Below are 12,766 nucleotides of genomic sequence, written 5' to 3' on the forward strand. Positions count from 1 at the left end.
ATCGTGCTCTTAAAATTGTACGCTGTGGGAAGTGAACACAGCGTAGCCAATTGAAAAAAATATGAAAAGTATACTCAGCAAGTAGCTAATTACAGAATTAACAAGTTAAGCGAAAACGAACGTATTCAGAACCTTATGAATATTTATCAGTAACCATCCATTTTATTATGAAAAATATTTTCACTAAATCATTCTACTGCTGTCTCATTTTTTCAATCCAGATAATTTTTTTTATATAAAAAAAGCAATTACTTTATTAATAAAGTTAATTGCTAATTTGTATTTTTAATGGATCATTTTTTGTGGATGAGCTATCTAAATAGCTTTGACGTTGACGTCATTTTGTAAATTAAGATAGCTGTGATCATGCGCAGAGTTTTAACACATGACGTAGTAAGTAAGTAAATATATAAGTTAGATCGACTACTATTTCTTCAACAGTGTGGTTATTGGTTTCAACGTGTAGTGTTAATGTCAAATACATCCGAATTTTATTTATGGTTGAGAAGGATGAGCAGTTCGAAAAGAGACGAAAGGATATCGCAGGCATGTTTTAAAAAAAATATTTTTGTTTCTTGTAGTGTTTGAGGTTAGGTGTAAAAATTTGACTAACCTTTTATGTTGAGTTTCTTGAATTGTTAAGAATGTATGTTGATATGTGTATAAATGCCTTATGAGTGTATCTTGGTGACCAACTTTTTATGTTTGTCTATGTTTTTATGATGGTCTCTTGAATCATTAAGGTTGTATAGTGTTGTATTTTTAACTTTGAGTTAATCCCTGTTCCATTGAATTCATGATAAATCGCATTGTTATACAGTTCGGAACTAGTGTATTCTTTTGCCTAGAATGGGTGCAGTCTCTTAAATATTGATGTACTTAACTAATGACTGTCGTCATTTCCTGAAGTAAATGTTTGAGTATTTTATATAACGTTACGTCAAGTAATCCTCGTGATTATTATATATCTAGAGGTACACGTGTTAGGTTTTGATTTCGACTGAAATTAATACACATATTTGTGTGTATTAATATACACACGTTATTTAAAACTAAACAGTTTTCTACTGAAGTAATTATAATAGTTGGTTAATTTTATTTATTTTGTATTTTTTTTTTTTGAGAATGTGAATTAAGTAAATAAGTTTGAGAATAACGTTTCTTAGTAGCGTTAAAAACCCTTTAAACCCTTAAAAATCGTTTGTAATAGATTTAAAATCGAGATTACCTTTTTGATTGTTAAATAATTACCATCACCAATTAAAAATCAAACAATACATATTAAAATAAAGTAAAATACCAAAAAAATCAAGAATAAGATATTAAGGTTAACCATAGTGATTTATTAAATAAACAATACTTTCAAAAAAGAATATTTTTCGCGTGCGTTCGTTATAAAATTATCTTGTTAGCCTATTGTTGCTGCTTTAAAAATATATAACAATACACTTTTAGCAGTGTTTTGTTTATTTAATTGTTTACTATTTTACTACTGTAATTTAGTTCATTTTTATACAAATACTTTATATTCCTATTTAGTGTACACTTAATATTTATATATTTTTACTTATATTTATAGTTCATTTTTATATTTATACTCTATATTATTAATTAACACATTAGCTTCTCAGTATATACTAATAAAGATAACAGGATGTTAAATATCAGGATATTTTGGTTAATGCAACTGCATGGAATTTTTTTAAAAATATCACTGCAGTGTAGTCTCAAACAGTGTATTAAAAAGTTTTATTTATTTTTTAATAGTCAGAAGCATTGTATTACAGAACTAAACACATTAATTTGTTTATTAACTTTATCAATTTAAATAAATTATAGTTTATATAGAAACTTAAGTGCTGCAGTAAATCAAATAAATGAACCCATGTGAAAATTTTGTAATTTAAATGTCGTAAAAAAAAAAAAAATTATGTCCAAACCATTGAGAGTGCCTATGTTCAGTGATCCCCTATTTTACATCCAAAATATAGTTCAAATTATCTTTTTTGAGTAGTTACATTTCTCCTCTGAGCCTTTAATGTGTTACGCCTTCACAAATGTAGCAGAAATTATCAGTGTGATTAATGCAACTGCATGGAATTTTTTTTTTAAATATCACTGCAGTGTAGTCTGAAACAGTGTATTAAAAACTTTTATTTATTTTTAATTAGTCAGAAGCATTGTATTACAGAACTAAGCACATTAATTTGTTTATTAACTTTATCAATTTAAATAAATTATAGGTTATATAGAAACTTAAGTGCTGCAGTAAATCAAATAAATGAACCCATGTGAAAATTTTGTAAAAAATAAAAAAATAAAATGTAGTGATCACCTATTTTGTATTACAGAACTAAACACATTAATTTGTTTATTAACTTTATCAATTTAAATAAATTATAGTTTATATAGAAACTTAAGTGCTCCAGTAAATCAAATAAATGAACCCATGAAAAAATTTTGGAATTTAAATTTTGTAAAAAAAAAAAAAATTATCTCCAAACCATTGAGAGTGCCTATGATCAGGATCTGTAGTGATCACCTATTTTATATCAAAATATAGTTCAAATTATCTTTTTGTGAGTAGTTACATTTCTCCTCTGAGCCTTTAATGTTACTCCTTCACAAATGTAGCAGAAATTATCAGTGTGGTTAATGCAATTGCATGGAATTTTTTTTTTAAATATCACTGCAGTGTAGTCTCAAACAGTGTATTAAAAACTTTTATTTATTTTTAATTAGTCAGAAGTATTGTATTACAGAACTAAACACATTAATTTGTTTATTAACTTTATCAATTTAAATAAATTATAGTTTATATAGAAACTTAAGTGCTGCAGTAAATGAAAACATGTGAAAATTTTGCAATTTAAATTTTGTAAAAAAAAAAAAAAATATTTCCAAACCATAGAGAGTGCCTATGATCAGGATCTGTAGTGATCACCTATTTTACATCAAAATATAGTTCAAATTATCTTTTTTGAGTAGTTACATTTCTCCTCTGAGCCTTTAATGTTACTCCTTCAGAAATGTAGCAGAAATTATCAGTGTGGTTAATGCAACTGCATTGAATTTTTTTTTTAAATATCTGCAGTGTAGTCTCAAACAGTGTATTAAAAACTTTTATTTATTTTTAATTAGTCAGAAGCATTGTATTACAGAACTAAGCACATTAATTTGTTTATTAACTTTATCAATTTAAATAAATTATAGGTTATATAGAAACTTAAGTGCTGCAGTAAATCAAATAAATGAACCCATGTGAAAATTTTGCAATTTAAATTTTGTAAAAAAATAAAAAAAAATTATCTCCAAACCATTGAGAGTGCCTATGTTCAGTGATCCCCTATTTTACATCCAAAATATAGTTCAAATTATCTTTTTTGAGTAGTTACATTTCTCCTCTGAGCCTTTAATGTTACTCCTTCACAAATGTAGCAGAAATTATCAGTGTGGTTAATGCAACTGCATGGAATTTTTTTTTTAAATATCACTGCAGTGTAGTCTGAAACAGTGTATTAAAAACTTTTATTTATTTTTAATTAGTCTGAAGCATTGTATTACAGAACTAAACTCATTAATTTGTTTATTAACTTTATCAATTTAAATAAATTATAGTTTATATAGAAACTTAAGTGCTGCAGTAAATGAAAACATGTGAAAATTTTGCAATTTAAATTTTGTAAAAAATAAAAATAAAAAATTATCTCCACACCATTGAGAGTGCCTATTATCAGGATCTGTAGTGATCACCTATTTTACATCCAAAATATAGTTCAAATTATCTTTTTGTGAGTAGTTACATTTCTCCTCTGAGCCTTTAATGTTACTCCTTCACAAATGTAGCAGAAATTATCAGTGTGGTTAATGCAACTGCATGGAATTTTTTTTTGAAATATCACTGCAGTGTAGTCTCAAACAGTGTATTAAAAACTTTTATTTATTTTTAATTAGTCAGAAGCATTGTATTACAGAACTAAGCACATTAATTTGTTTATTAACTTTATCAATTTAAATAAATTATAGTTTATATAGAAACTTAAGTGCTGCAGTAAATCAAATAAATGAACCCATGTGAAAATTTTGCAATTTAAATTTTGTAAAAAATAAATAAAAAAAATTATCTCCAAACCATTGAGAGTGCCTATGATCAGGATCTGTAGTGATCACCTATTTTACATCCAAAATATAGTTCAAATTATCTTTTTTGAGTAGTTACATTTCTCTTCTGAGCCTTTAATGTTACTCCTTCACAAATGTAACAGAAATTATCAGTGTGGTTAATGCAACTGCATGGAATTTTTTTTTTAAATATCACTGCAGTGTAGTCTCAAACAGTGTATTAAAAACTTTTATTTATTTTTTAATAGTCAGAAGCATTGTATTACAGAACTAAGCACATTAATTTGTTTATTAACTTTATCAATTTAAATAAATTATAGTTTATATAGAAACTTAAGTGCTGCAGTAAATCAAATAAATGAACCCATGTGAAAATTTTGCAATTTAAATTTTGTAAAAAATAAATAAAAAAAATTATCTCCAAACCATTGAGAGTGCCTATGATCAGGATCTGTAGTGATCACCTATTTTACATCCAAAATATAGTTCAAATTATCTTTTTTGAGTAGTTACATTTCTCTTCTGAGCCTTTAATGTTACTCCTTCACAAATGTAACAGAAATTATCAGTGTGGTTAATGCAACTGCATGGAATTTTTTTTTTAAATATCACTGCAGTGTAGTCTCAAACAGTGTATTAAAAACTTTTATTTATTTTTTAATAGTCAGAAGCATTGTATTACAGAACTAAACTCATTAATTTGTTTATTAACTTTATCAATTTAAATAAATTATAGTTTATATAGAAACTTAAGTGCTGCAGTAAATGAAAACATGTGAAAATTTTGCAATTTAAATTTTGTAAAAAAAAAAAAATATATCTCCAAACCATTGAGAGTGCCTATTTAATCTCTTTCCACTGATCATTATCAGTGTAGTGATCACCTATTTTACATCAAAATATAGTTCAAATTATCTTTTTTGAGTAGTTACATTTCTCCTCTGAGCCTTTAATGTTACTCCTTCAAAAATGTAGCAGAAATTATCAGTGTGGTTAATGCAACTGCATGGAATTTTTTTTTTAAATATCTGCAGTGTAGTCTCAAACAGTGTATTAAAAACTTTTATTTTTTTTTTATTAGTCAGAAGCATTGTATTACAGAACTAAACACATTAATTTGTTTATTAACTTTATCAATTTAAATAAATTATAGTTTATATAGAAACTTAAGTGCTGCAGTAAATCAAATAAATGAACCCATGTGAAAATTTTGTAATTTAAATGTCGTAAAAAAAAAAAAAATTATCTCCAAACCATTGAGAGTGCCTATGTTCAGTGATCCCCTATTTTACATCCAAAATATAGTTCAAATTATCTTTTTTGAGTAGTTACATTTCTCCTCTGAGCCTTTAATGTGTTACGCCTTCACAAATGTAGCAGAAATTATCAGTGTGATTAATGCAACTGCATGGAATTTTTTTTTTAAATATCACTGCAGTGTAGTCTGAAACAGTGTATTAAAAACTTTTATTTATTTTTAATTAGTCAGAAGCATTGTATTACAGAACTAAGCACATTAATTTGTTTATTAACTTTATCAATTTAAATAAATTATAGGTTATATAGAAACTTAAGTGCTGCAGTAAATCAAATAAATGAACCCATGTGAAAATTTTGTAAAAAATAAAAAAATAAAATGTAGTGATCACCTATTTTGTATTACAGAACTAAACACATTAATTTGTTTATTAACTTTATCAATTTAAATAAATTATAGTTTATATAGAAACTTAAGTGCTCCAGTAAATCAAATAAATGAACCCATGAAAAAATTTTGGAATTTAAATTTTGTAAAAAAAAAAAAAATTATCTCCAAACCATTGAGAGTGCCTATGATCAGGATCTGTAGTGATCACCTATTTTATATCAAAATATAGTTCAAATTATCTTTTTGTGAGTAGTTACATTTCTCCTCTGAGCCTTTAATGTTACTCCTTCACAAATGTAGCAGAAATTATCAGTGTGGTTAATGCAATTGCATGGAATTTTTTTTTTAAATATCACTGCAGTGTAGTCTCAAACAGTGTATTAAAAACTTTTATTTATTTTTAATTAGTCAGAAGTATTGTATTACAGAACTAAACACATTAATTTGTTTATTAACTTTATCAATTTAAATAAATTATAGTTTATATAGAAACTTAAGTGCTGCAGTAAATGAAAACATGTGAAAATTTTGCAATTTAAATTTTGTAAAAAAAAAAAAAAATATTTCCAAACCATTGAGAGTGCCTATGATCAGGATCTGTAGTGATCACCTATTTTACATCAAAATATAGTTCAAATTATCTTTTTTGAGTAGTTACATTTCTCCTCTGAGCCTTTAATGTTACTCCTTCAGAAATGTAGCAGAAATTATCAGTGTGGTTAATGCAACTGCATTGAATTTTTTTTTTAAATATCTGCAGTGTAGTCTCAAACAGTGTATTAAAAACTTTTATTTATTTTTAATTAGTCAGAAGCATTGTATTACAGAACTAAGCACATTAATTTGTTTATTAACTTTATCAATTTAAATAAATTATAGGTTATATAGAAACTTAAGTGCTGCAGTAAATCAAATAAATGAACCCATGTGAAAATTTTGCAATTTAAATTTTGTAAAAAAATAAAAAAAAATTATCTCCAAACCATTGAGAGTGCCTATGTTCAGTGATCCCCTATTTTACATCCAAAATATAGTTCAAATTATCTTTTTTGAGTAGTTACATTTCTCCTCTGAGCCTTTAATGTTACTCCTTCACAAATGTAGCAGAAATTATCAGTGTGGTTAATGCAACTGCATGGAATTTTTTTTTTAAATATCACTGCAGTGTAGTCTGAAACAGTGTATTAAAAACTTTTATTTATTTTTAATTAGTCTGAAGCATTGTATTACAGAACTAAACTCATTAATTTGTTTATTAACTTTATCAATTTAAATAAATTATAGTTTATATAGAAACTTAAGTGCTGCAGTAAATGAAAACATGTGAAAATTTTGCAATTTAAATTTTGTAAAAAATAAAAATAAAAAATTATCTCCACACCATTGAGAGTGCCTATTATCAGGATCTGTAGTGATCACCTATTTTACATCCAAAATATAGTTCAAATTATCTTTTTGTGAGTAGTTACATTTCTCCTCTGAGCCTTTAATGTTACTCCTTCACAAATGTAGCAGAAATTATCAGTGTGGTTAATGCAACTGCATGGAATTTTTTTTTGAAATATCACTGCAGTGTAGTCTCAAACAGTGTATTAAAAACTTTTATTTATTTTTAATTAGTCAGAAGCATTGTATTACAGAACTAAGCACATTAATTTGTTTATTAACTTTATCAATTTAAATAAATTATAGTTTATATAGAAACTTAAGTGCTGCAGTAAATCAAATAAATGAACCCATGTGAAAATTTTGCAATTTAAATTTTGTAAAAAATAAATAAAAAAAATTATCTCCAAACCATTGAGAGTGCCTATGATCAGGATCTGTAGTGATCACCTATTTTACATCCAAAATATAGTTCAAATTATCTTTTTTGAGTAGTTACATTTCTCTTCTGAGCCTTTAATGTTACTCCTTCACAAATGTAACAGAAATTATCAGTGTGGTTAATGCAACTGCATGGAATTTTTTTTTTAAATATCACTGCAGTGTAGTCTCAAACAGTGTATTAAAAACTTTTATTTATTTTTTAATAGTCAGAAGCATTGTATTACAGAACTAAGCACATTAATTTGTTTATTAACTTTATCAATTTAAATAAATTATAGTTTATATAGAAACTTAAGTGCTGCAGTAAATCAAATAAATGAACCCATGTGAAAATTTTGCAATTTAAATTTTGTAAAAAATAAATAAAAAAAATTATCTCCAAACCATTGAGAGTGCCTATGATCAGGATCTGTAGTGATCACCTATTTTACATCCAAAATATAGTTCAAATTATCTTTTTTGAGTAGTTACATTTCTCTTCTGAGCCTTTAATGTTACTCCTTCACAAATGTAACAGAAATTATCAGTGTGGTTAATGCAACTGCATGGAATTTTTTTTTTAAATATCACTGCAGTGTAGTCTCAAACAGTGTATTAAAAACTTTTATTTATTTTTTAATAGTCAGAAGCATTGTATTACAGAACTAAACTCATTAATTTGTTTATTAACTTTATCAATTTAAATAAATTATAGTTTATATAGAAACTTAAGTGCTGCAGTAAATGAAAACATGTGAAAATTTTGCAATTTAAATTTTGTAAAAAAAAAAAAAAATATCTCCAAACCATTGAGAGTGCCTATTTAATCTCTTTCCACTGATCATTATCAGTGTAGTGATCACCTATTTTACATCAAAATATAGTTCAAATTATCTTTTTTGAGTAGTTACATTTCTCCTCTGAGCCTTTAATGTTACTCCTTCAAAAATGTAGCAGAAATTATCAGTGTGGTTAATGCAACTGCATGGAATTTTTTTTTTAAATATCTGCAGTGTAGTCTCAAACAGTGTATTAAAAACTTTTATTTTTTTTTTATTAGTCAGAAGCATTGTATTACAGAACTAAACACATTAATTTGTTTATTAACTTTATCAATTTAAATAAATTATAGTTTATATAGAAACTTAAGTGCTGCAGTAAATCAAATAAATGAACCCATGTGAAAATTTTGTAATTTAAATGTCGTAAAAAAAAAAAAAATTATCTCCAAACCATTGAGAGTGCCTATGTTCAGTGATCCCCTATTTTACATCCAAAATATAGTTCAAATTATCTTTTTTGAGTAGTTACATTTCTCCTCTGAGCCTTTAATGTGTTACGCCTTCACAAATGTAGCAGAAATTATCAGTGTGATTAATGCAACTGCATGGAATTTTTTTTAAAAATATCACTGCAGTGTAGTCTGAAACAGTGTATTAAAAACTTTTATTTATTTTTAATTAGTCTGAAGCATTGTATTACAGAACTAAACTCATTAATTTGTTTATTAACTTTATCAATTTAAATAAATTATAGTTTATATAGAAACTTAAGTGCTGCAGTAAATGAAAACATGTGAAAATTTTGCAATTTAAATTTTGTAAAAAATAAAAATAAAAAATTATCTCCACACCATTGAGAGTGCCTATTATCAGGATCGTAGTGATCACCTATTTTACATCCAAAATATAGTTCAAATTATCTTTTTGTGAGTAGTTACATTTCTCCTCTGAGCCTTTAATGTTACTCCTTCACAAATGTAGCAGAAATTATCAGTGTGGTTAATGCAACTGCATGGAATTTTTTTTTGAAATATCACTGCAGTGTAGTCTCAAACAGTGTATTAAAAACTTTTATTTATTTTTAATTAGTCAGAAGCATTGTATTACAGAACTAAGCACATTAATTTGTTTATTAACTTTATCAATTTAAATAAATTATAGTTTATATAGAAACTTAAGTGCTGCAGTAAATCAAATAAATGAACCCATGTGAAAATTTTGCAATTTAAATTTTGTAAAAAATAAATAAAAAAAATTATCTCCAAACCATTGAGAGTGCCTATGATCAGGATCTGTAGTGATCACCTATTTTACATCCAAAATATAGTTCAAATTATCTTTTTTGAGTAGTTACATTTCTCTTCTGAGCCTTTAATGTTACTCCTTCACAAATGTAACAGAAATTATCAGTGTGGTTAATGCAACTGCATGGAATTTTTTTTTTAAATATCACTGCAGTGTAGTCTCAAACAGTGTATTAAAAACTTTTATTTATTTTTTAATAGTCAGAAGCATTGTATTACAGAACTAAGCACATTAATTTGTTTATTAACTTTATCAATTTAAATAAATTATAGTTTATATAGAAACTTAAGTGCTGCAGTAAATCAAATAAATGAACCCATGTGAAAATTTTGCAATTTAAATTTTGTAAAAAATAAATAAAAAAAATTATCTCCAAACCATTGAGAGTGCCTATGATCAGGATCTGTAGTGATCACCTATTTTACATCCAAAATATAGTTCAAATTATCTTTTTTGAGTAGTTACATTTCTCTTCTGAGCCTTTAATGTTACTCCTTCACAAATGTAACAGAAATTATCAGTGTGGTTAATGCAACTGCATGGAATTTTTTTTTTAAATATCACTGCAGTGTAGTCTCAAACAGTGTATTAAAAACTTTTATTTATTTTTTAATAGTCAGAAGCATTGTATTACAGAACTAAACACATTAATTTGTTTATTAACTTTATCAATTTAAATAAATTATAGTTTATATAGAAACTTAAGTGCTGCAGTAAATGAAAACATGTGAAAATTTTGCAATTTAAATTTTATAAAAAATAAAAATAAAAAATTATCTCCAAACCATTGAGAGTGCCTATGATCAGGATCTGTAGTGATCACCTATTTTACATCCAAAATATAGTTCAAATTATCTTTTTGTGAGTAGTTACATTTCTCCTCTGAGCCTTTAATGTTACTCCTTCACAAATGTAGCAGAAATTATCAGTGTGGTTAATGCAACTGCATGGAATTTTTTTTTGAAATATCACTGCACTGTAGTCTCAAACAGTGTATTAAAAACTTTTATTTATTTTTAATTAGTCTGAAGCATTGTATTACAGAACTAAACACATTAATTTGTTTATTAACTTTATCAATTTAAATAAATTATAGTTTATATAGAAACTTAAGTGCTGCAGTAAATGAAAACATGTGAAAATTTTGCAATTTAAATTTTGTAAAAAATAAAAATAAAAAATTATCTCCAAACCATTGAGAGTGCCTATGATCAGGATCTGTAGTGATCACCTATTTTACATCCAAAATATAGTTCAAATTATCTTTTTGTGAGTAGTTACATTTCTCCTCTGAGCCTTTAATGTTACTCCTTCACAAATGTAGCAGAAATTATCAGTGTGGTTAATGCAACTGCATGGAATTTTTTTTTGAAATATCACTGCACTGTAGTCTCAAACAGTGTATTAAAAACTTTTATTTATTTTTAATTAGTCTGAAGCATTGTATTACAGAACTAAACACATTAATTTGTTTATTAACTTTATCAATTTAAATAAATTATAGTTTATATAGAAACTTAAGTGCTGCAGTAAATGAAAACATGTGAAAATTTTGCAATTTAAATTTTGTAAAAAATAAAAATAAAAAATTATCTCCAAACCATTGAGAGTGCCTATGATCAGGATCTGTAGTGATCACCTATTTTACATCCAAAATATAGTTCAAATTATCTTTTTGTGAGTAGTTACATTTCTCCTCTGAGCCTTTAATGTTACTCCTTCAGAAATGTAGCAGAAATTATCAGTGTGGTTAATGCAACTGCATTGAATTTTTTTTTTAAATATCTGCAGTGTAGTCTCAAACAGTGTATTAAAAACTTTTATTTATTTTTAATTAGTCAGAAGCATTGTATTACAGAACTAAGCACATTAATTTGTTTATTAACTTTATCAATTTAAATAAATTATAGGTTATATAGAAACTTAAGTGCTGCAGTAAATCAAATAAATGAACCCATGTGAAAATTTTGCAATTTAAATTTTGTAAAAAAATAAAAAAAAATTATCTCCAAACCATTGAGAGTGCCTATGTTCAGTGATCCCCTATTTTACATCCAAAATATAGTTCAAATTATCTTTTTTGAGTAGTTACATTTCTCCTCCGAGCCTTTAATGTTACTCCTTCACAAATGTAGCAGAAATTATCAGTGTGGTTAATGCAACTGCATGGAATTTTTTTTTTAAATATCACTGCAGTGTAGTCTGAAACAGTGTATTAAAAACTTTTATTTATTTTTAATTAGTCTGAAGCATTGTATTACAGAACTAAACTCATTAATTTGTTTATTAACTTTATCAATTTAAATAAATTATAGTTTATATAGAAACTTAAGTGCTGCAGTAAATGAAAACATGTGAAAATTTTGCAATTTAAATTTTGTAAAAAATAAAAATAAAAAATTATCTCCACACCATTGAGAGTGCCTATTATCAGGATCGTAGTGATCACCTATTTTACATCCAAAATATAGTTCAAATTATCTTTTTGTGAGTAGTTACATTTCTCCTCTGAGCCTTTAATGTTACTCCTTCACAAATGTAGCAGAAATTATCAGTGTGGTTAATGCAACTGCATGGAATTTTTTTTTGAAATATCACTGCAGTGTAGTCTCAAACAGTGTATTAAAAACTTTTATTTATTTTTAATTAGTCAGAAGCATTGTATTACAGAACTAAGCACATTAATTTGTTTATTAACTTTATCAATTTAAATAAATTATAGTTTATATAGAAACTTAAGTGCTGCAGTAAATCAAATAAATGAACCCATGTGAAAATTTTGCAATTTAAATTTTGTAAAAAATAAATAAAAAAAATTATCTCCAAACCATTGAGAGTGCCTATGATCAGGATCTGTAGTGATCACCTATTTTACATCCAAAATATAGTTCAAATTATCTTTTTTGAGTAGTTACATTTCTCTTCTGAGCCTTTAATGTTACTCCTTCACAAATGTAACAGAAATTATCAGTGTGGTTAATGCAACTGCATGGAATTTTTTTTTTAAATATCACTGCAGTGTAGTCTCAAACAGTGTATTAAAAACTTTTATTTATTTTTTAATAGTCAGAAGCATTGTATTACAGAACTAAGCACATTA

At 25.9% G+C, this 12,766-nt stretch overlaps 1 protein-coding gene across 8 annotated transcripts in view; it reads left to right on the top strand.

The window, feature by feature from the left end:
- Positions 1-382: 382 nt before the first annotated feature.
- The window catches only part of LOC142324095 (uncharacterized), a 329,965-nt gene continuing 317,581 nt past the window's right edge, over positions 383-12,766 (top strand). For all 8 annotated transcript variants that reach the window (XM_075364734.1, XM_075364739.1, XM_075364738.1 and 5 more), the window contains exon 1: positions 383-546. In XM_075364734.1, the coding sequence (XP_075220849.1) occupies positions 472-546 (75 nt within the window). In that variant the 5' untranslated portion in view covers positions 383-471. The remainder of the gene's footprint in view (positions 547-12,766) is intronic.

This window comes from Lycorma delicatula, chromosome 4 (genome assembly GCF_047948215.1).
Source record: "Lycorma delicatula isolate Av1 chromosome 4, ASM4794821v1, whole genome shotgun sequence".
In the NCBI taxonomy this organism is placed as follows: domain Eukaryota; kingdom Metazoa; phylum Arthropoda; class Insecta; order Hemiptera; family Fulgoridae; genus Lycorma; species Lycorma delicatula.